Raw genomic sequence first — 20940 nt, 5'->3', positions numbered from 1 at the left:
CTGTCAGAGGGGTTCACTATTTCCGGCAGCTCTAGTGTATTTCTTAATAAGATTTGGGAGCTGAAATTTCGTGATCCACGGGCTGCAGAATGGATGCTGTGTTAGCAGGCATGAAAACCACAATCTGGGTGCCTCTCCAGAGCTCATAGGTGACCCGGTGTATTGCCAATTAGTAATATTGTGAAAGGAAACTTTTTGAGTAGGTTTAAAACCTGCAGTAAAACTATGTTGTAGACAGATGTGTTGTCATCCAGGCTCTGTTCCATTTATACAGCACAGGCCTTTATTTTATTATTATTATTTTTTTACTTTGATTTTAGAGAGTGGGGGAGAGGGAGAGAGAGAATCCCAAGCAGGCTCCATGCTCAGCACAGAGGCTGATCCCATAACCCTGGGATCATGACCTGCGCTGAAATCAAGAGTCAGACGCTCAACCGACTGAGCCACCCAGGCGCCCCAGCACAGGCTTTTAGTTAAAGGCACTGCGTTTAGTTAAAGCTGCGTTAGCCCCTAACAAGACAAGCAGCCTGTGCTTTGAAGCCAGGCACTGATTTCTGCTCCCTAGCTAGAGAAATCGTAGATGGCCTCTTCTTCCAATAGAAGTTAGGCAGTTCTGCCTACACTGACAATCTGTCGTTGAGTGTAGCCGCCTTCACTGATGATCTTGGTAGGTCTGGATAACTTGCTACCTCACTTTGTACTTTGAGGTTATAGAGACGGCTTCTCTCCTTCAACCGCATGAACCAGCCTCTGTGCGCTTCAAACTTTTCCTTTGCAGCTTCCTCACCTCTCTTGGCCTTCATAATACTGAAGAATTAGGACCTTGTTCTGCATTCGGCTTCAGTTTTAGGGAACGTCGTAGCTGGTTTGATATTCCCTGCACACCGCTCAGATTTTCTCCGTATCAGCGGTAAGGCTGTTTCGCTTTCTTATTATCCATGTGTTCACTGGAGCAGCACTTTTTAACTTCCTTCAAGGGTTCCTCTTTGCATTCACAACTTGGCTGTTTGGCAAAAGAGACCCAGCTTTTGGCCTGTCTTGGCTTTGGACATGTCTTCCTCACCAGGCCCAATCATTTCTGATTTAAGGTGAGATGTAGGATTCTTCCTTTCACTGGGAGACACTGTAGGGTTATTAACTGGCCTAATTTCAGTGTTGTTCATTCGTTCTCAATTGCCAGTCAGTGGAACAGTCAGAACACACACAGCTTTAAGTTTGCCACCTTCTATGGACACCCTCATGGTGCCCCAGAACAATTACAATAGTAACGCCAAAGATCACGGATCACTGTAACAAATATAATAATGGAAACGTTTGAAATACTATGAGAATTACTAAAATGTGACACAGAGACATGGAATCAATGGTGTTGGCAACATGACATCAACAGACTTGCTCAACAGAGTTGCCATAAACCTCCGATGTCTAAAAAAAAATGCAGTACCTGAAAAGTGCAATAGAACGAAGTATACCTCTATAGTTAAGATAGTGAAGAAAGTCGGCTGGTGTGTGTCCTGGGAATTAGCATTTTAATATAGGCACAAAAAAAATGAAGACTGGAAGAAAAAAGTCGAACTTAAAACATAGAGGTAAAATAACAAAGACCATCTATAAAAAAAACCCCTACAGCGAATATCATACTTAATGTAGGAAGATAATACATGCTTCTTCCCTAAAATCATCCGTAGGGTAAGGATGTCCCTTCTCATGTCTGTTCAACATTGTGCTGGATTCCTAGCTGCTTCAAAGACAAAAAAGAGAGAGCATACAAATTGGGAAGGAAGAAATGAAACCGGCTCTACGAACGTAAGACACAACTGACAAATGTGGTAAGTTCACCGTCTTCCGTGGGCATGCTTAACTGCTCCCCAAGACAATTTCAATAGTGATGTCGAAGATCACGGAGTGCAGGTCACCGTAATAAATATTATAATGAGAAAGTCTGAAATATTACAAGAATTAGGAAAATGTGACAGACACAAAGTGAACCAGTGCATTGGAAATACGATGCCTAAAGTCTTGCTGAACACAAACTTCAGTTTGTGGCAATGATGGTGTCTCTGTAGAAAGTCTCAAAGCACTGACCAAAAAGCTCCTAGAACCGAGCGAATCTTAGACGGCAAGAAACAAGGTTAGACGGCAAGAAACAAGGTCAGTATACGCAAGAAAATCCTATTCCTGTAGACCAACAATGAATAATTGGAAGTTAAAATAAAAAACATACCATTTATAGTAGCACTAAAAAAATTAAAATACTTGACATAAATCTGCGTATAGGACTGTATGTGAGAACTACAAAGCCCAAAATATTTGAAGTCAGAGAAGATCTAATTAGATATACTGTAGTCAAGATTTAGAAAACTCGTCTTAATTTTCTCAATACTCTTAAATCCTCCCAATTTGTTCAACACAACCCTAATCAAAATCCCAAGCTTTTTTGTGTAATTATTGACAAAAGCTGATACTAAAATTCGCATGGAAAGGCAAAGGACCTAAGATAGCCAAAGTAATTTTGAGAAGAACAAAAAGTTGGATGATTCATGTTACATGATTTCAAGGCTTATTATAAAGGTACGGTTATCAAAACTGGTATTGGCAAAGGACTCCCACTGAGCTCAGTGGAACAGAAGAGTCCAGAAATACACCCACACAAATAAAATGAACTGAATTTGAGCAAAGGTGCAAGGCAGTTCAGTGGAGAAAGAAGAATTGCAACATGTGGTGCTGGAGAAAGTGTCCTCCCACACACAACAAAGCAAACCTTGACACCACACATCTTACTAAAAACAAACTCAAAATGGATCATAGACCTAAATGTAAGATACAAAGCTACAGAATCCCTAGAAGAAAATACAGAGGAATTCTGCATTTTCATTTTTATGTAATGACATCACAAGCACAATCTGGAAAAGGACAAAAGTTTTGTAAAAGCTGAAACTGTTTGAAAACTAAAAATGCTGTGTGAAAGATACTATTAAGAAAACGAAAAGATAAAATTACAGACTGGGGAAAAAAATATCTACAAATCACACAAAAAATTTGTATACAGAATAAAGAAGTTTTCCAACTCCTGACAAAAATAAATCACCCACCTAAGCTTTAAAAAATGGGCAGATTATGTGAATATTGTTGCATATCTACTCATAGTGTTGAATATAACATTAGGAAAAGAAGCTCCATGTTAGTAGAGTAATGCAAATTAAAATGAGGATGATCTCTCACACCTATTAGAATGGCTTAAAATTAAAAAGCTGATGGTACCAAGTGCAGATGACACGACCGAACAGAAACTCGTAGTCACTGCTGAGGGGAATGCAAAACAATAAAACCCCTCTGGAAAAGTTTGGAATTTCTTATAAAGTTAAGCATCTGCTTACCTTATGAGCCACCAATCACACTCCTAGGCAGTTCACCAAATGAACTGAAAACAAAACCTATGTTTATAGCAGCTTCACTTATAATTGCCCAAAACTGGAAACAACCCAGATTCCTACAACAGAGGAGCAGAAAACCAGGTATACCACTCAGCCATAAGAAGGACTGAACTTCTGAATCTCACAGCAACAGGCACGAACCTTCCATGCATTTTTCTATGGGTAAAAAGCCAGACCCCAAAGGCTATGCGTTATATGCTTCCATTTACAGGATTCTGGGAAAGGTTAAAATTAGCACAGAAAACAGATGAGTGGTTGGGAATGGGGAAAAGGGTCTTCTCTGGCCCTGTGGTGGGGGATTCGTGAGTATGCACTCGTCAAAGCCCAAAGAACTGTGCACGCTAAAAAGTGACTCTGTATGCACATTAAAATCAGCCAGGATTTTGGAGGGATTCCGGTTTGGAAGGTAGATAATGACAAATGAGTCTACTTGTATTAGAAGCATATGCCATATACTCACTGGAAGGGATGGCTAAGAGAGGAGCTGACCCATGTGACTTAGAAAAATGGTGATCTGACTGGATCCTGTAAGGCTCAAGACAAAAAGAACTTACAGAAATTGTGAAGTTTCACAGGTTCCGGGTTAGCGACTCTCAAAGTACAATAATGAGAAGCATGTGCAAGTCAGAAAAAGCAGTTAAAAATAAGCTGTGTCAGAATTAACCTTGTAGAGCTGGACTGGTGTCTGAGAGCTCTAAGAATTCATGCTTACATTCAGACGTAGATGTTGTATTTCTGTGCACATGTGTGGCAGACGCCTAGATTCCTTAGCTCCAGCCGCCAACAGGGCCTGCAGGGATACTCGGGCAGCCACGGGCACGTCTGGAACCAGTGGTCCTTGGAGAAATGTCTGATTCTAGAACCAGGGTGGAGAAAATAAAAGAGCCTGGAGCACTGTGTATTGCCGGAGAGTAAGGAAGGTTTAAGAAAAAAGAATGGAAGAATGGGAACAGGTCAAAAGGACAGGAGCCAGCCATCCACGCTGATCTAAACAAATGACTGAATAAGAAGGGACTAGTCGTCCTTCTAGCAGAATCCCAGGTCACGGATGCAGAAGAAATGAGGGAGATGGACTCTCACCGTGAGAACACGGCAGGCAGTACCCACTGACAAGTACTAAAATGAGTGGGCAACACACTCAGGAGCCACCTATCAGCATAGCCTCCCAAGTATCTCTCCCACAGTATTAATTACCATGGTCGTTTTACTAGGTGCCCCCAGCAGAGGTTGAAGCTTATCTTCTACCCTTGAGCGTAGGCTAGGCTTAGTGACCCCACTTCTAACAAAGAGACCACGGGAAGCAAAAAACAGCAACTTCACTGAGCAGAACACGGCAAACGTTGCCTTCAACAAATGACCAGGGTGACGGTCATGCTGCGATGTGAGGACAAGGGCACGTCATCCCTGCAGTGTCCTTCCTGAAACCCCAGACGCCTCAGTCCGACCATGAGAAGACGCTAGACAAACCCAAATTATGAGACATTTACAAAATACCTGACCAGTACTCCTCAAAAGTGTCAAGGTCAGGAAAGACAAGGAAAGATGGAGACCCGTCACAGATCACAAGACACTAAGGAGACTTGAAACCCTAAAGTGATGTAGCGTCCTGGAGTGGCTCCTGGGACAGAAAAGAGATGTCAGTGGGCAAATAAGAAATCTGAATATAGGTCAGCTTTGTAGTCTGCAGTTAGTGAACGGCACCGTTACCAAAGTTAATTTCTTAGTTTGGATAAATGTCCCCAGTTGGAGAAGATTCTACTACAGGCATCTGGGCGAAGGGCATACGGAAACTGTACTTTCTTTGCAACTTTTCTGCAAAACAAAAATTATTTTAATAAACCTACAGAAGGAAACATATACACTGGTAACAGATTCTGAAATTTAGCTATTATTAAAAAGGACCCAGACATGACTGAAGTTCATTGCTGGACGGTGATATGTGGTCACCATTAAATACTGAGGTAATTGCAGGATCAAACAAAAGCCCCCTCAGAACAAGAGAGAGAGAAAATCAGCCTTCTTGGGCTCCATTCTCACTCTTGGTGATGATGTGCAAGAAAAATTCACGGTCTTTGGTCTTTGGGTGGAGACAGTGGGGAGGGGCAGAGAGAGAGGAAGGAGGGTGGGGCGGAGAAAGAGAATCCTAAGCAGGCTCCGTGCTGCCAGTGCAGAGCCCAGTGCAGGGCCTCAAACTCAAGAACCGTGAGATCATGACCTGAGCTGAAATCAAGAGTCACATGCTTAACCAACTGAGCCACCCAGGCGCCCCAGAATATAGTCTGTTTCTGTGAACTCTGTGACCAGAAGTAGTATATGAAAAATTTCCCAGAACTTCCTATGAATGATAAAGGCCTATTATCTGAGTATTACGCATTCAGGAGGGGAGCTGGCTCAACATCCTGCCGAGCAGGTTCCCTCCCTGGGAATAAGGCGACAAAAAAAGCAGCAAACAGGACCTCTCCCGTGCAGGACCTTGGCCTCCACCCCACCGTGTTTCCCGAGGACGTTCGGGGGTGGTGTTCACAGGTAAGAGCCGCTGTCATTCTGCCTTAGTCCCATCACTGTCCACATTTCTGACAATGCTAGCCCCTAGGAAAGAAAGAAATCTTAAGACACGTTTTATTTCCACAATTGCTTAAAATATTTTATTAAAGACAATGCAATTTAGCTAAAAATATTTATTAAAGGGGACGATATATAGTAATGTATTTAAGGCACATGAAGAAGTTTTGGCATTAAGTTGCAAGAAAAGGAATACAAATTATCTCAGTAAATTTCAGACTATTACATTAGCGCACGTAGTTTTTCAAAAACGTTTCAAGAGCACCAGTAATCCATCCCCGATAAGGCACAAGCTTCATGACTCGGTGTCCCCATGCTTGAGCAGCTGCTGTCTGGTATACTCCCAAATCAGCAGCGCCCCACTCACGTGGACGTTGAGTGAGCGGATAATACCCTGCTGAGGGATTTCCACGCAAACATCCAGCTGCTGGATCAGGTTTGCTGGAATTCCTTCACGCTCATTTCTGATGAAGAAAAATGAGAGAAGAAAGGTTAGTTTTTGTGTAAGACACTAATTTTTTCTTAGCTGTCATGAACGTCAGCGCAGAGCCAGATTAACAAAACGAAGTCTGTGGCCCCGGGAAACAACATGGAGATTTAAGGGTTGATCTCTGTTCACTTGACCATCCCGAACAGGTGACAGAAAACAAAAACCAGGGGTCTTTCCATAAGCGGGACACGTGAGAAGTCCTGATGTGGGTATAACATCAGGAGTCTTGGTGAATCCTAAGATTTCCGAAGCATTTTCCAGACCGACTGCAACGCATCTTCTTACCCCAACAAGAGCAGAGACCGCTCAGGAAAGCTGTACTGGGTTAGGTCTACACTTCTGGCGGTTTGTTCCACACCGATGACGGTGTAACCTTCCGCTTTCTTCTGTTGCAGAAAATCGATTAGCTGAGGTGGTCTTACCTTAAAGTGAGTTTTAAAACAGAGTAGTAAATTATTCATTTATAGCCTTGTCTGGAGTAAAATCAATTTCATACAAGTTATTTTGAAACTCTTAAGTCTTTTTACAAGGAAAAGGAATTATACACCATAAAAAAGAATTCTCCCCAGCATCATATATATTTATAAAAGTATTCCTAAGAGTGAATTGCAACTCATAGGACATATGTTACTGAAAAGAATTCTGTTATTGAGGATCTCTAAAAATACCACAATGTGAAAGATAATTTGGACTAGGAGAACAGAGGGGGCTGTATTTTAATTTAAGTTTATTTTAGGCTGTTGAAGGCTGGACAACTGTAAAATACTCCAAAAGGACGGACACCTGAAGACAGAGGGCAATGAAAGACTTTAGTGAAGAAACATTTTAATAATAAGTTACTTTCTACCCACCTCCACTAAAGGAAGCCACTGCTCGGCCGAAACACTCAGGCACTGAAACTGCTTGTCTCGGGTGCACTGCAGGCTGCCTACTGTGAGCGCCGAGGCCCCGAACACCTCGCAGGTGCGGCACAGTCCTGCAGAATGGGCCGCATTACTGTTTCGCACGGTGCCGTGCTCACTGTGGCCCACGCATCCCTCCAAAGCTCCCAAGGATGGTTAAATGTGGAAAAGACAGGCAAAGTGGCATGGGACCGACTGTAGGTTTTCAGGATCCAGAGATTTTAAGCAACCCCCCTGGAAAACTAATTTTACCTCCTAAATTAGTTGGCTTATCGATGAGTGAGGCCACTACAATCAGTCTGCTAATCGACTTTCCAAGTTTGGCAACACGATCCTGAAACACAAGCTCCAGATCTAAATCTGGAACGTTATTTTTCCACGGGATAATCTTCTTCTGAACATCAGTCCACTCTGACTGGTCATCTGCTTCACCTGAGTTAGAACCTGGGAGGGAAGAAGAAAATAATCCCGTATCTAAAAATCTATTTATTTAAATACACACTTTTTTTTAAGAGTTTAAATTTTTTTTTTCAACGTTTATTTATTTTTGGGACAGAGAGAGACAGAGCATGAATGGGGGAGGGGCAGAGAGAGAGGGAGACACAGAATCGGAAACAGGCTCCAGGCTCTGAGCCATCAGCCCAGAGCCCGACGCGGGGCTCGAACTCACGGACCGCGAGATCGTGACCTGGCTGAAGTCGGATGCTTAACCGACTGCGCCACCCAGGCGCCCCTTAAGAGTTTAAAATGATAGTTTAGGGGCGCCTGGGTGGCGCAGTCGGTTAAGCGTCCGACTTCAGCCAGGTCACGATCTCGCGGTCCGTGAGTTCGAGCCCCGCGTCGGGCTCTGGGCTGATGGCTCAGAGCCTGGAGCCTGTTTCCGATTCTGTGTCTCCCTCTCTCTCTGCCCCTCCCCCATTCATGCTCTGTCTCTCTCTGTCCCAAAAATAAATAAACATTGAAAAAAAAATTAAAAAAAAAAAAAAAAAAAAAAAAAAAAATGATAGTTTAGGATAAGATTCATTAACTAAACAACTTTACTTGGATTGGGACACAACTGCCATTTTCAATAGTAATTTTAAATGTTCCAATTCAACTCTAAAAACCAATACTACATTTCATGAAAATTTAAGATGCACTGTTGTTTACGTTTTAGCATATGCAAACTTAGGAAGCATATTAGTATCCACAGGGTCTCATAGTTTGGTAAGATTTTCACATTTTTTCTTAGAGGTCCATAAAATAATGGTGTATCTTAAAAACAACAGAGTATTAGTATGGAATTTTCTGTAGAAATAGTGTATTCCTGAAAACAAATAGACAGTCTTTATCTTAAATTATTGGACAAGTACTTGGGCCAACTTTTCTAAAACAAAGGATATTCTCCGAAGCGATGCACCGAGTACGCAGAATGTTGTTGACCTTTCTCATGCAGTGTTGTGAGCTGTAGTGCAGGACTGAGACTATCCTTCCAGGCTCTTCCTCAACTGCTCCACTCAAAAGTGTTCACTGAACCATCAAGGAGCACTTAGCTCACGGGGATGGAAGAGACACACAAATACTAGAACACGGTATGACAGTGAGGGTAGGTAATGTCTGCTGGGGGAGGAAGGGAGGCGCAGAGACCCAGGAAGACTCAAGGGAAGTAAGAGTTTGCAAACAGAGAGGGGGAAGGGCAGCACTGACTGTGGGGACGGCGTGTGCATGGGCACAGGACGTGGAACGAAGACGACGGGCAGTGGCAGGACTTTGGTATAAGCTCACAGCCTGCCAGGATGGAACGAGGTGGCTCAGACCATGCGAAGAGCATGAAAAGCATGTAGACGATGATAAAGAATTTACAGGTAGGAGCCATTAGAGGCTGTTAAGAAGGGGGAGAACAGTACTGGTTTTGTGTTTTAGGAAAAACCCCTCATAAAAGTGAGGTGGAAGATCAGCTGGAGCCTTTGTACAAGTCCAGGCAAAGACAGAGACAGTCTAAATTAAGGCAAGAGCAGAAGCAGCCAGATCTGGGAGGCAGAATTACCACGATTCAGTAACAGATCAATGTGGCTGGCACGAGGGAAAAGAATGACCTCTGTGATGATCCAGTGACACCCGTAATAGCGTTTATAGAGGAGGCAAGTTTGGGCAAAGAGGGAAATCCAATTTGTGTATGCTGAGTTTAAAGAGTTTATGGTGTATCTGGGTGTAAATGTCCAGCAGGCTCAGGAAAGAGGCCACAGAGAGATACAGATTAGAAGTTATGCTAACTGGCAGTGGTTCTGCATTGTGGAAATTAATAAAAATGTTCAGGGAGAGCATGCAGAATAAGGAGACCAGGCCCATGAAAACATTCAGGGGATACGAACACCTAGTCCTGCCATAAATACCGCACTGTGATACCCTTCTCCTTACCACACACCAAACAAAACAGATACACACCTCCTCAGCTTTTTTCCAAACAACACCTGATTTCTCAGCTCCGCTCTGTGGCCCAGCTCAAACCAGCTGCCCACATGCGTCGTCCTTGTCTCTCCTCTGTCTCTGCTCAGCCTGCCCTGGCGGGGCCGTCCCCACTACACTGATGAACTAGCTTTTGTTGCCATCTTTTGCCCCCAAATCTCCCTGACTGATGTCCTGCTTTGGGAAAGCCCTTCCTCCAGATCTCTGCTCGACCTGCTCTCCCTTCACATGGGTCTCTACTCATTGTCAACTCCGGAGAAACGTCTCCTTGATCCTCTGTCACTATCTCTATCTGCTCTGCTCTCATGGTACTGTTTTCATAGGAACGTAAGCTCCTCGAGGGCAGGGACTTGGTCTATGTCTAGCACACAGGAGGCAATCGCTAAATCTCTGTTGAAGGAATAAATAAACTTAAGGTGGTAGGTCGAAAAATGTATTCACGAACCATCCAGAGTGTTTGATAAAAAAAATTCTCCAGACATAGTGACTTAAAATCTAAGGGTGGCCCCCCAGTATCTGTACTTTAACAGGCTATCCAAGGGATTCTTGAAAACATTAGCATTTTAGAGAAGTACAGATCTAAGGGACAAAGAGGGGAGCTCCTGAAGGGGCTCAGAAGAGTCAGACTGAGGAGGAAAATCATAGCAAGACGCTAGCAAATACATGCCCCATAAAGGGCAGTCCTTAGACTTTGTGAAGGAGGCGAAACGACCACTTCTGATTTTCTGAAAGAAGCTTCGGTGGTCGTGGGTCAGGGAGGGCCAGAGCAAGCAGCGGCACTGCGACAAGCGTGGGGACTGTGGACCATGGCTACAGTCACTCAGATCAGCTGTGGTGTAAGAAGAGGTGGCATTGGTCCTTGGATGGGAGGAAGAGGAGGAGATGAGCAATGAAGGAAATGAGAAAAAGGCCCCAGGGAAGCAGTAAGTGTAACAGAAAGTTGGGGAGACAGGAGGAAGAAGGCCAAACAAACGGGTGAGGTTCCACCAGTCCCCACAAGGGACGAGAATCAAGGGCTCTGCTTTACGCCTAAATGGGCCAAGAAGTGAGATTTCATACTTTGGCGCTTTCTAAACTCTATACTTTTACAGGAATATATATAATGGGAGAGTGATAAACAGTAATAATATTTCAAAAAAAAGAAAAGCTACTAGCTTGATATAATAACGCAATCAGGCTCTCTTGGCTTTTTAGAGCAAAGCTAACGCATTAACATTGCTAGTTAGTTATACCACGTTTTTTCAGTCTTTTCTCTAAGCCATCAAGCAGAGTTCACTTCAGTGAAAAGTGGTCTTATCAACTATGTGTTCTCAGTAACTGAACTGAGTAAGCTGAACCAAGTCAACAAGGGGAGGGAAAAATAAAATTTTTTTTTTACCTATGTCCTGCTGAGCCCAGTCACCTGGTTTCCGTTCACAAAGTTGAGTTGGAGAAAGATACCACTGAAATCCTGAGTCTAAAGGAATGTCCGTGAATCTGGTAAATTTACCAATGGCAATCCATTCATCTTCAACAAGGCCTGAGAGGCGTGGAAGGATGTAAAATATGGTCTGAAAAGAGAACTGTAAAATCTCAAATTTTTTTCCTTCAAAAATAACAAAGAAACACACGGTAACATGTCTAAAATACAACTTTTACTTACTCTTACTGATGTATTCTCCCAAACTACCACAATGATCATATTATGTACTTTTATGTACATTTTATCTTGTAGCAACTCTCTCGACATATTTCTCATCTACTCTAAAGAATCAGGGGATTCATTTAGGAAAGCCTTGAGGGCAGGCACATCTTCCACCCTGGTACTTCTGTGCAATAAACCACTCTGTGCTTGATAAAAGCAAAAAGGGTTCAGTAGGATTGAGCAATATTCACGGTGGCAACATTTAGATAAGTGCTATTTATTGATAACCGAACACCTCCATAAGCGGTCAAAGTCAAGCTCTTTTGATGCCAAGTCTTTACTCTTGTTACCATGAGACAAATTTGGAATCTAAACTTTGCATTGGCCGTAGATTAGCTGTGACGTTAGGCAAACCACTCGGCTTTCTTGGCTTCAACTTCCTCATTTGTAAAATGAGGATAAAATCAGGTTCAAATGGCACATCGAGGTGTCTGTAAACTGCACGTTATGACACCACTGAACATGGTAATTATTTAGTCATTACATAAACTATCCCCCTTTCCTTTCTTTACCTACAAAAAGAAACAGAACCAGAGAATCATCAAAGGAGAAAAGGCACATACAAAACAGAAGCACAAGTAACAGGCAATGTAAAAATGAAATGACGAACACCTGACAACGCGAAGCCTTCATGCTGGCCCTACTTGTACGAATTTAAACTGGCGTGAGGACCGCCCCACAGTGTCCACGGAGTAGAAACCAAGTACAGTCCAAATGCAGAAAGAGGCGGAATTTGTGAGCCGCTGTGTCATTTACACATACAAGTACAGCTCCTATCGTTCACAGGGAACAGAATACACAGAAAGGAGGCGGTGAGGAGTCGGACAGGGAGGAAGGAAAGAGGGAAGAGGGACTTACTCCTGCTGCAGAACTGAATAGAGAGTGCTGACTTAACACTAGAGAGCTAGTAAGAGTCCTTCAGAAAGATGTCAAACAAAGCATTCTGGGCACTAAAGAACACAGAACAGAGCATGTTAAAGTAACTGAAAAATCCTACATTTTTTGCGACGAAGCAACAGAAGCGCACATTAATATTCTGGAGCGAATATCTCACAATATAAAGATTAATATTTTTTTAAAGGCCAGCTTATTAGTAACCGATCCCCCCAACTGCATATGCACAGCAGCTCAAGTTACTGTGGAAAAAACCCTAGGTCACCTGTTTTAAAATTTTTTTTTTTTTCCAACGTTTATTTATTTTTTTTGGGACAGAGAGAGACAGAGCATGAACGGGGGAGGGGCAGAGAGAGAGGGAGACACAGAATCCAAAGCAGGCTCCAGGCTCTGAGCCATCAGCCCAGAGCCTAACGCGGAGCTCGAACTCACGGACCGCGAGATCGTGTAGGTCACCTGTTTTAAATTCAAAGGCAGAACACTGGAGAAAGTGACACGATTTACACACATTTTAATAATCTGTATATTAAGTTCACTCACATGCTAATTGTAATAAACGTGTTTTATGATTCTTAAAATTAAGTGAACACCTTTGGATACAATGAATGCAGGGGTGTGTGTGTGCTGTATAATTCTAGTCACCCAGCATCGGGAAAATGCGAGTGACAAAGGGACAGATCTTTTTGCTTTCACAAACAGCTTCATCACAGCAAAATCTCACCTGCACAAACGTTCTCACCCATCTCCTTTTAATGTCAGAACAGATTTCTGTTTAGAGTTAAATATTCCCCCTTCCAGTGTTTACAAGCCTGAGAAATAGAAAGTGACGGTGACTCGCCAATTTTCACTGCCTATGAGCGAAATGCGAGCAAGAGTCATCTGCACGAAGTGGCAAAGTTAAACTTAGGACTTTACGCCGTGAGGGTGACGCTGTAAGGGGGAAAAACTCACCTCACCCTCCAAGAACTGTGGCAGAAAGCACCAGGATTAAAGACACGGTAGGGAATTTACAAACGACACTCTCCACTCACCTCCAGACAATAATCCTTAAGCGGGTGAAATGTTTCAAAAAAGAAATGCTCTTGGATGCGTTGCCAGTTCTTCTTGGCGTTCCTAAGGAGTAAAGATACGGTGTCAGGTCCAGACAAGTGAGAGAACTCTGGTGGGGGGCGGGGAGGGGGAATCAATCAGATAATCCCAGGGAGTGCAGAGGTTAGAATGCACGGAAAATCTTGGGAATTTTATCCTAAGATTTATACACCCCCTGCCTACCTCCCAGATCAACGTACTTCACACAAACTGACACTGAATTTGACATTTTGAAATGAAAGTCAAAGAAATGACTGTTTCACAGTCCCACAACAATGACTCAACAGGACCCGAAGCCAGGTCTCTGCGCTTAAAAATACAGGGATCACTCCCATAGATGGTGCAGAGGCCTGCGCTCCATCAACGCTGATGGGATGAGGAAATGGCTGTCCATTGGCAGTGATGGGGAGCCCTCACAGGAGCAGCCTGTGACATGTAGCACTTACGTGCTCGGGGCAAAAGAGCTCTAAAAGGGAACCGTGTGAGAAACCTGTCCTTAAAGAGGACAGTCCTCAAGTCCCCACCTGGCAGTAAGTGCTTTTTCTACTGCGAAGATTCACAAACCACCGGAGCTCCTAAACCACACAGACAGAATAGGGAAGGTTTTAAAGTCTTAACACATCAGCCACGTTTTCAAAGGCAAAGGGGTAGGGATAACAGCCCATAAGCCAAGTAGTTTCGAGGCTCCCACGCTGGCCTGGCCGGTGTGCCTTCCTTACCCCTCAGACCCCTCACCCCGCCACCTGCTCTGACAGCCGAGCCTCCGGGCACTGCGGGGAGAGGAGAGAGTTCTCACCTCCCGCACCTCCTACCACCTGCCCGCTTGGCTCCTAGAGTCTCCTAGACCCGGGCCCCTGAACTGTCCCCTCCCGGCTCCTCTAGCCTGATCAAAGGGCTCCGTGTCTTATCTTAAAAAAAGAACCGTACTGAAGCGCCATCAGGTGGGGCTGGGGAGCTAGCCTGAGGCCCACCACATAAGGGGACACCCACGCACAAGGGGATTCCTTTGGGGGGCAGGGGGCCGGGACGGGGAAAGGAGACAGTCTTGCCTTTATCTGACACCTTTCTGCACTGTTCAGCTTCCTAACCACAAATCCTTATTTAAAAACAACTAATGTGGGGCACCTGGGTGGGTCAGTCGGTTAAGCGTCCAATTTCGGCTTGGGTCATGATCTCACAGCTGGTGAGTTCGAGCCCTTCATCTGGCTCTGTGCTGACAGCTTAGAGCCAGAGCCTGCTTGCTTCCGATTCTGTGTCTCCCTCTCTCTCTGCCCCTCGCCTGCTTGCACTCTCTGTCTCTCTCAAAAATAAATAAACATTAAATTTTTTTTTAATAAAAAAAAACCGATGTTACCAAAGAAAAAATACAAGCCCTCCTTGACTCCACATCCTCTACAGCTGTTCTATGACAGTTCACAGAAGAGTTTTGGGAGAGAATTATCCCCTCAACATGGCTGTGTTTTTACCTTCTTCATTGTCTTTTAAAGACATGATGTATTTCAAGTATGCGAGTCAAGAAACTAAGCTAATAGGCAGCAATGAGCCCATCACCGGATTTAACATAATATATTGTCCCAACCACTCCTAATCCACTTTAATTTGGTTTCTGCCCCACCAATAAGGCTACTGAAATGGCTCCCCCTAAATCCAGCGGGTGCTTTTAGGCTCTCATTCAACTTACCTCAAACCTGTCCATTTCTCTACCCCCCAGTAACCTAACACATGACTTCCTCCCATTCTTTTTTTTTTTTTTCTTCGTTTATTTATTGTGGGAGAGAGAGAGAGAGAGAGAGAGAGAGAGAGAGAAAATGAGGAGAGGGGCAAAGAGAGGGAGCGAGAGAATCCCAAGCAGGCTCCGCGCTGTCAGTGCAGAGCCCGACATGGGGCTCAATCCCACGGCCCTGGGATCTTGACCTGGGCCCGAATCAAGAGTCAGACACTTAACTGACGGAGCCACCCAGGCGCCTCTCCTCCCATTCTCTCCTGTGGTCCCCTGATCTGTTCTTCACACTTTAAAAAATGCAAAAGCAAACCCAGTGATGTCATTACTGAGTTTAAATAATTCACTCAACAGAAGCCCAACCGGCCTGGCCTCTGCCCCTTGCTTCCTGCACGCACTGCCCTTGGGCAGACCAGCCCTGTTCAGGGCTCTGAGTGCACCGTGCACACCGGCACACCAGCTTCGGGCCGCCCAGACATCACCGTCCTCCATTCCTCCATAATGGAAACATCACGTGACTTAGAAAGGCCTCCCCTCCCCCACCCAGCCTGGAGAGGCCGCATTTTCTCATCACGATCCTTCCTTTTCCACTGGGGTACCTGCCATGACTTAATTTATTATTTGTATGAGTGTTTACTTGATGTCCCATCCACCTGACTGGGAGCCACACAGAGATGAGAACTGTGTCCACCTGGCCTGCCGCTGATGCCCCACAACTCAGCCTGCATCGGTCACAGAACCGATTCTGCCATGCATCAGAAGAGCAGAGATGGTCCGATGACCAGGGTTCCTTATTCTAATTGGTTAAATCTCCTACCTGGTACGAGGATTTTAAAAAGAATTAAGTTACTTTGTAGAAGAGTGTTTTACTGCTTAAGAAAGGAGCCGACCCAACTGTTTTTAGAAATCAAAACACAGCTACCCAGGAACTCTGACCAAGATCAACCACCAACCCAAACATCCCAACAGCAAATGATAAAGCCCCGGTTTCATCATAGAGAAAACCGTAAATGGACAAATGCCTATCCGCACGTAAAATGTATTCATTTCCCTCAAACTTCCTTCCGCTAGGGGAAGGCGGTGTGCTCCCACCCACCCACCCACCGAGGGGAAAGGAGACCTGCAGGACTGCCCGAGCAAGAGGAGGGATTCCAGCTGCCACAACATACCTGGAAAGGTAGGAACTCTAAGCACTGCTTGGTCAGCTACTAATTTTAATGATCAGTCTTTGTCGTGACCAGAATTTCTATACAACGAACTGTGTACAATGTGTCAGAGGTGACCGGCGCCTTCCTTTGCACTTTTGTCCCTCACCTGTGAACCTGCCCTGTGTCCCCAACCTAATTCTCTCTTCTGGTTTTTCCCTGTTGTGTCTCATGCAATTATATTTTAGTATTTGTATTTGCTGAATTGAGTGTCTTCCTCCTGAGACGCCAAAAGCTCCCTCACCCACTCGACCACCTAAATGCTTCTTTTCAACCAATGTATGGGAAGTAAAAGCAGGCAGAAGGGCTATCGGGTACTTTGTGGCCGCGGGAGTACCTCAGTCCTGGCCCCACACGAAGCTTCGTAAGGACTCAGTCTTATTTACACCATCTGTTAGCTTGATGGTCAAACAAAGACCCCCCCTCCCCATATGTTACTGGTTTTCCAAACACTATTTCACGTGCTTAACGTGCTGCCTCAAACCTTTATCTGTCTGTTTATAAGAATTTGTGACTATTTTTGAGCTTCTGAAACTTTTTATGTATTGACTGATATTGCCAGGGTCTCTGGAAGTTATAAAAATCCTGGCGTTCTTGGATAGTGATAATCAATGATAATCAATGATAATGAGGAAACAATAAAACAACAACACTCCCTTAGAGCCGGGGAAACAAGTTCAGATACCAGGAGACAGGATACTCGAGCCTGCCTTTGTGTGCTGAATTGAACAGGGCTGGGTGTGGGAGAAGCGGCCTGTATAGAATACTGAGCCGGGTGGCCCCCCTCCCCCATCCTGTACCAGTGGCATTTTATCTGTTCGATACTGAGCCTCTGTGCAGGATTTTGTTTGGGAAACAGAGACACTCGCTTAAAAAAAGGAAAAGAGAAAAGCTTCCATCTTTAATTAGTACACCTGGGCAGTTGGGAGCACGTCTTTAAAGCCAGATTGTTCTGCTTCCCAGTGCTTCTTTGACAACAGAGGATGGGGGCATTCAGCTCTACTGAAAAGGAATATCTAAAGGTATGTAAAACATTACTGTAAAATAAAGGATCAAGGATAAGAAAACAACAACGACAAAAAAGGTTGAGATGGAGCTGACCACAATGAGAAGTGTGATGAAACGAGGCATCCCACAGTGCTCTGCCCACGCCCCACCTTATCTGAGCTCCGATATCCACGCACGGAGTGATGACAGGCTAACGGGACAGAGGCACCTCCTCGTCCCCTCTGCTCTAGTGGAAGTAAAGTGAAGGGGAGGGGGTCTGCTTACCCTGCTCCAGGCATGTTTTCCACTTGACTAAGACTGGACTCAATAACAGAAGTCAAAGCGTCAAATTCTTCAACGTGCCATGTCTTACACATGCTCCAGATTTTCTTAAGGGCCACTAACGCATACAGGCGGATACTAAAATTGTGACTGAAGCACCACTGCAGGACGATGATAAAGGCTTGCTTCAGAATTGGCTTCTGAAAAGAAAGGGCAAAGATTCTTCAAATGTAAACCCGGGCCCTTGACTGTAGAACCACAAAGCAGACAGAAGATGACCTGATTTTGCCCGTTCTGCATTAGCGGGCTCCTCAGACACACCCAGAGTGCTGCGGTTCGGGTCTCCTCGAGGGAGAATTTCCTCACAGCTCCAGGTTCCGCTTACAACGCGGCTGCGGTACATCCTCCCCGCACTCCAGCACCTGCGGTACCATGGACAGCACCTCCACGCCAACCCTTACTTTCCCACAATACATCCTCCCCACACTCCAGCATCTGAGGTACCGTGGACAGCACCTCCACGCCAACCCTTGCTTTCCCACAATGTGTGAACGACAGCCCCCATCACGTATGACCTTTCCCTGGGCTGGAAAAGTCAGAATGTTCTCTAAAAGCCCCACTTCTGGTGCACTCCAAAGTGCTTCTAGAGCAAGGCATCTCACACAACGTTCTTTTCCTCCTCGTCTTTGATGTGAACGACTGTTTCCCCAATGGTGCTGTTGGACTCATGTGGCACTGAGTGGTGGCAGGAAAATTAAAAGGTGGGGAGAAATATAACAAAGCCGTTTAAACTTCCCTGTAGTCTTTTCCTGTGAATTCACAGACTGTTCTATCTTCACAGCCTGCAGACTTCATGCAATGCCAGTCCCTGATTGCCAAAACCACACAATTCCACAGATATCGAAAGGCCACAGAAACGACGTAGATTAACGTGGAAACCAGATGGACTGAAACTTTTAATAAAATATCAGGAGCTACCTCGCTGCTTCTACCATGTGGGTCATCTGTAAATGTTTGCAAGGCTGCACCTAGCCAAGAGTCCTGAGGTTTCTACTGAAACAACTGTGCTCACAGAAGACTTTTACCAATACGCGGGTATGGTTAACAGCTCACTTCAATTTCCCAAAGCTCCTCAGAGAAGGACAAAATACAGATATATATGATCCTCTTATTTCATTCCTTTATTCAAAATATGGTCAACAGCTATCAAAGGTCACTGTATTGCCAGCATCACATGGACACTGTTGGGATATGTGAAAGTACACACACACGAAACCGTAATACGTAAACGACCCTCTATGTGTGATGAGCAACCAACAAAGACCATGTTTACGTAGAGCAAAGTGCGGTAACTAGTCAGATGGGGTCCAGCAAAAAGGCATCATGTAGGTTCCCCAACATGGCGCTTGAACTCACGACCCTGAGAACAAGACCTGAGCTGAGATCAAGAGTTGGATGCTTAACCGACTGAGCCACCCAGGCGCTCCAAGGAAGAACGAGTTTTAAGAAGAGGAGCAAGGGAGCTGAGGGGCACACCACATGTACAGCTGAGAAAACCAGGACATGCGGTGCAGAGAAAATATATTTACTTGGCCAGGAGGAAGATGAAGAGAAGTATCTGGGCGCCAAAGGAAAGAGGCAACTTCCAAATGATACACGATTGGGTATTTAGTTGTATTTTACAAGTTGAAAACCAAGGCAGGTTATCCAAGACAGCCGAAACACCATGAGGAGTGAATTTAAAAATTAAAAGAGGGGAAAAAGAATGTTGATTATTAATTACTAATATATTACAGTCCTTTACAATTTTACGAAGCATATACGCGTGAGCGCCTAACCATGAACACTACTGCTGGTGTTACGTAACCCCGGTGTTTGTAACACGCGCAGCTTCACGTGTGGGTCTTACTATCCACGAGCTCCACGTCAGACAACTCGTGTGAAGATGACGTGTACCAGAACAGCATCAGCACAAGGCCCGGCATCCCAAACACGACATGTCCAACACCGAACTCCTGACTTCTCCCACAACCTATGTGGGGTCCTACTGCCTCCACGCCGCCTCCCTTATTCCATGCCAATTGCTCTGACCTCCCAGGCAGGACGAGACCACACACCTACAGCCCGCACCTGCTGTTTGTTCCCTTGTCCTGGAAAGTGTCCCAGACCCTCGTGTGGCTTGCTCACTCACTGCTTTTGGGTACATGTTCAGGATCACCTCCTTGGGCAGGTCTCCCCTGAACCCACCTCCTGAAATAGCCGTCCTGCCCCAGACACCCAATCTTCAGCCCCTTGTTCTGCTTTTTTCTTCAAAGCCTGTGTCACCACCTGACAGTATCATGTCTAGTTGTCGTCCCTCCCCGCACCAGAATGATGGTAGAGATGGTTTGATTCACTGCAGAATCCCCAGGGCCTGGAACAACCCACCAGGACACACAGAAGGCACAGGACAAACACTGGAGGGGGGAAGGGAGGAAGAATTCCTCCAAAGTACCCCTCTGACGGGGCCTGCGGCCAGCTGCCCGCACTATACACCCCTACTCCAAGGTCTGGCTTCTCCCAGCTCCCTCAGAGTTTTCTCCCCTCCCCTTTCATCCCTTCCCCTGCAGCTTCCAAGCCCTCCTTCCAGGCATGGTCTCCAGCCCCTCACTAACCTTTCTCTCCCACCTCCCTAAGTCATGAAAAAGTCTGCGCCTGTTCCAATCCTCAGTGTGACTTCTGGACCATCACTTCTCCAATGTCAAAGAAAAAGCCACGGCTTTTTCTACCCAGAGCCACGGCCCACACCTTGTCACAGAACCTGTAACTGTTCTCTTTTCTAAAATCTGAAAATCAGGTATTCCTACCGCTGACCCAAAGCACCTGTCTGCAGTCTCTCTCCTGGCCACCCCACCTCTTTGCCTCCTGTACTCGTGGAATTCATCCAAGTCACAACCTCCTTGTCGCTGAACACTATGGATAAAGCCCTTACCTTTCCTGACCTTTCCAGGGCACCCCACTCTCTTGACCTTTCTCTCCTTGAGAAGACCTCTTCCTATGACCCTTAGAACACCCCATTCTTAAGGCTGCCCCCCTCGTCCTCTTCCTGTTTCTTCTCAATCTCTTCCTCTCCTGTCCCGTAAATGCTGGTGCACCTCTGGGCTCTGTGCTCGGCTTCCTCATTTTCTCAGGCTACACACACACACAGTCTGCATTTGTTTCCATGGCTTCAGTCCATTCACGGTTCCCAAGCTTGTGAGTCACAGC

The 20940-nt window shown here is 45.2% G+C and overlaps 1 protein-coding gene across 2 annotated transcripts in view; it reads right to left on the bottom strand.

Moving 5' to 3' along the window:
• Window positions 1–6051: 6051 nt before the first annotated feature.
• TARBP1 (tRNA guanosine 2 -O-methyltransferase TARBP1) overlaps window positions 6052–20940 on the bottom strand; it is a 90310-nt gene continuing 75421 nt past the window's right edge. For both annotated transcript variants that reach the window (XM_086679654.1, XM_086679655.1), the window contains 7 exons: window positions 17698–17894; window positions 13443–13524; window positions 11212–11383; window positions 7641–7832; window positions 7338–7462; window positions 6772–6908; window positions 6052–6460 (listed from right to left, as the gene is read on the bottom strand). In XM_086679654.1, coding sequence (XP_086535780.1) covers window positions 6292–6460; window positions 6772–6908; window positions 7338–7462; window positions 7641–7832; window positions 11212–11383; window positions 13443–13524; window positions 17698–17894 — 1074 coding nt within the window. In that variant the 3' untranslated portion in view covers window positions 6052–6291. The remainder of the gene's footprint in view (window positions 6461–6771; window positions 6909–7337; window positions 7463–7640; window positions 7833–11211; window positions 11384–13442; window positions 13525–17697; window positions 17895–20940) is intronic.

Source organism: Puma concolor, chromosome D2 (genome assembly GCF_028749965.1).
Source record: "Puma concolor isolate L17-30 chromosome D2, mPumCon1.1.hap2, whole genome shotgun sequence".
NCBI lineage: Eukaryota > Metazoa > Chordata > Mammalia > Carnivora > Felidae > Puma > Puma concolor.
Note: the sequence above shows the minus strand (reverse complement) of the source record. Positions and strands in the feature narration are given on the sequence as shown.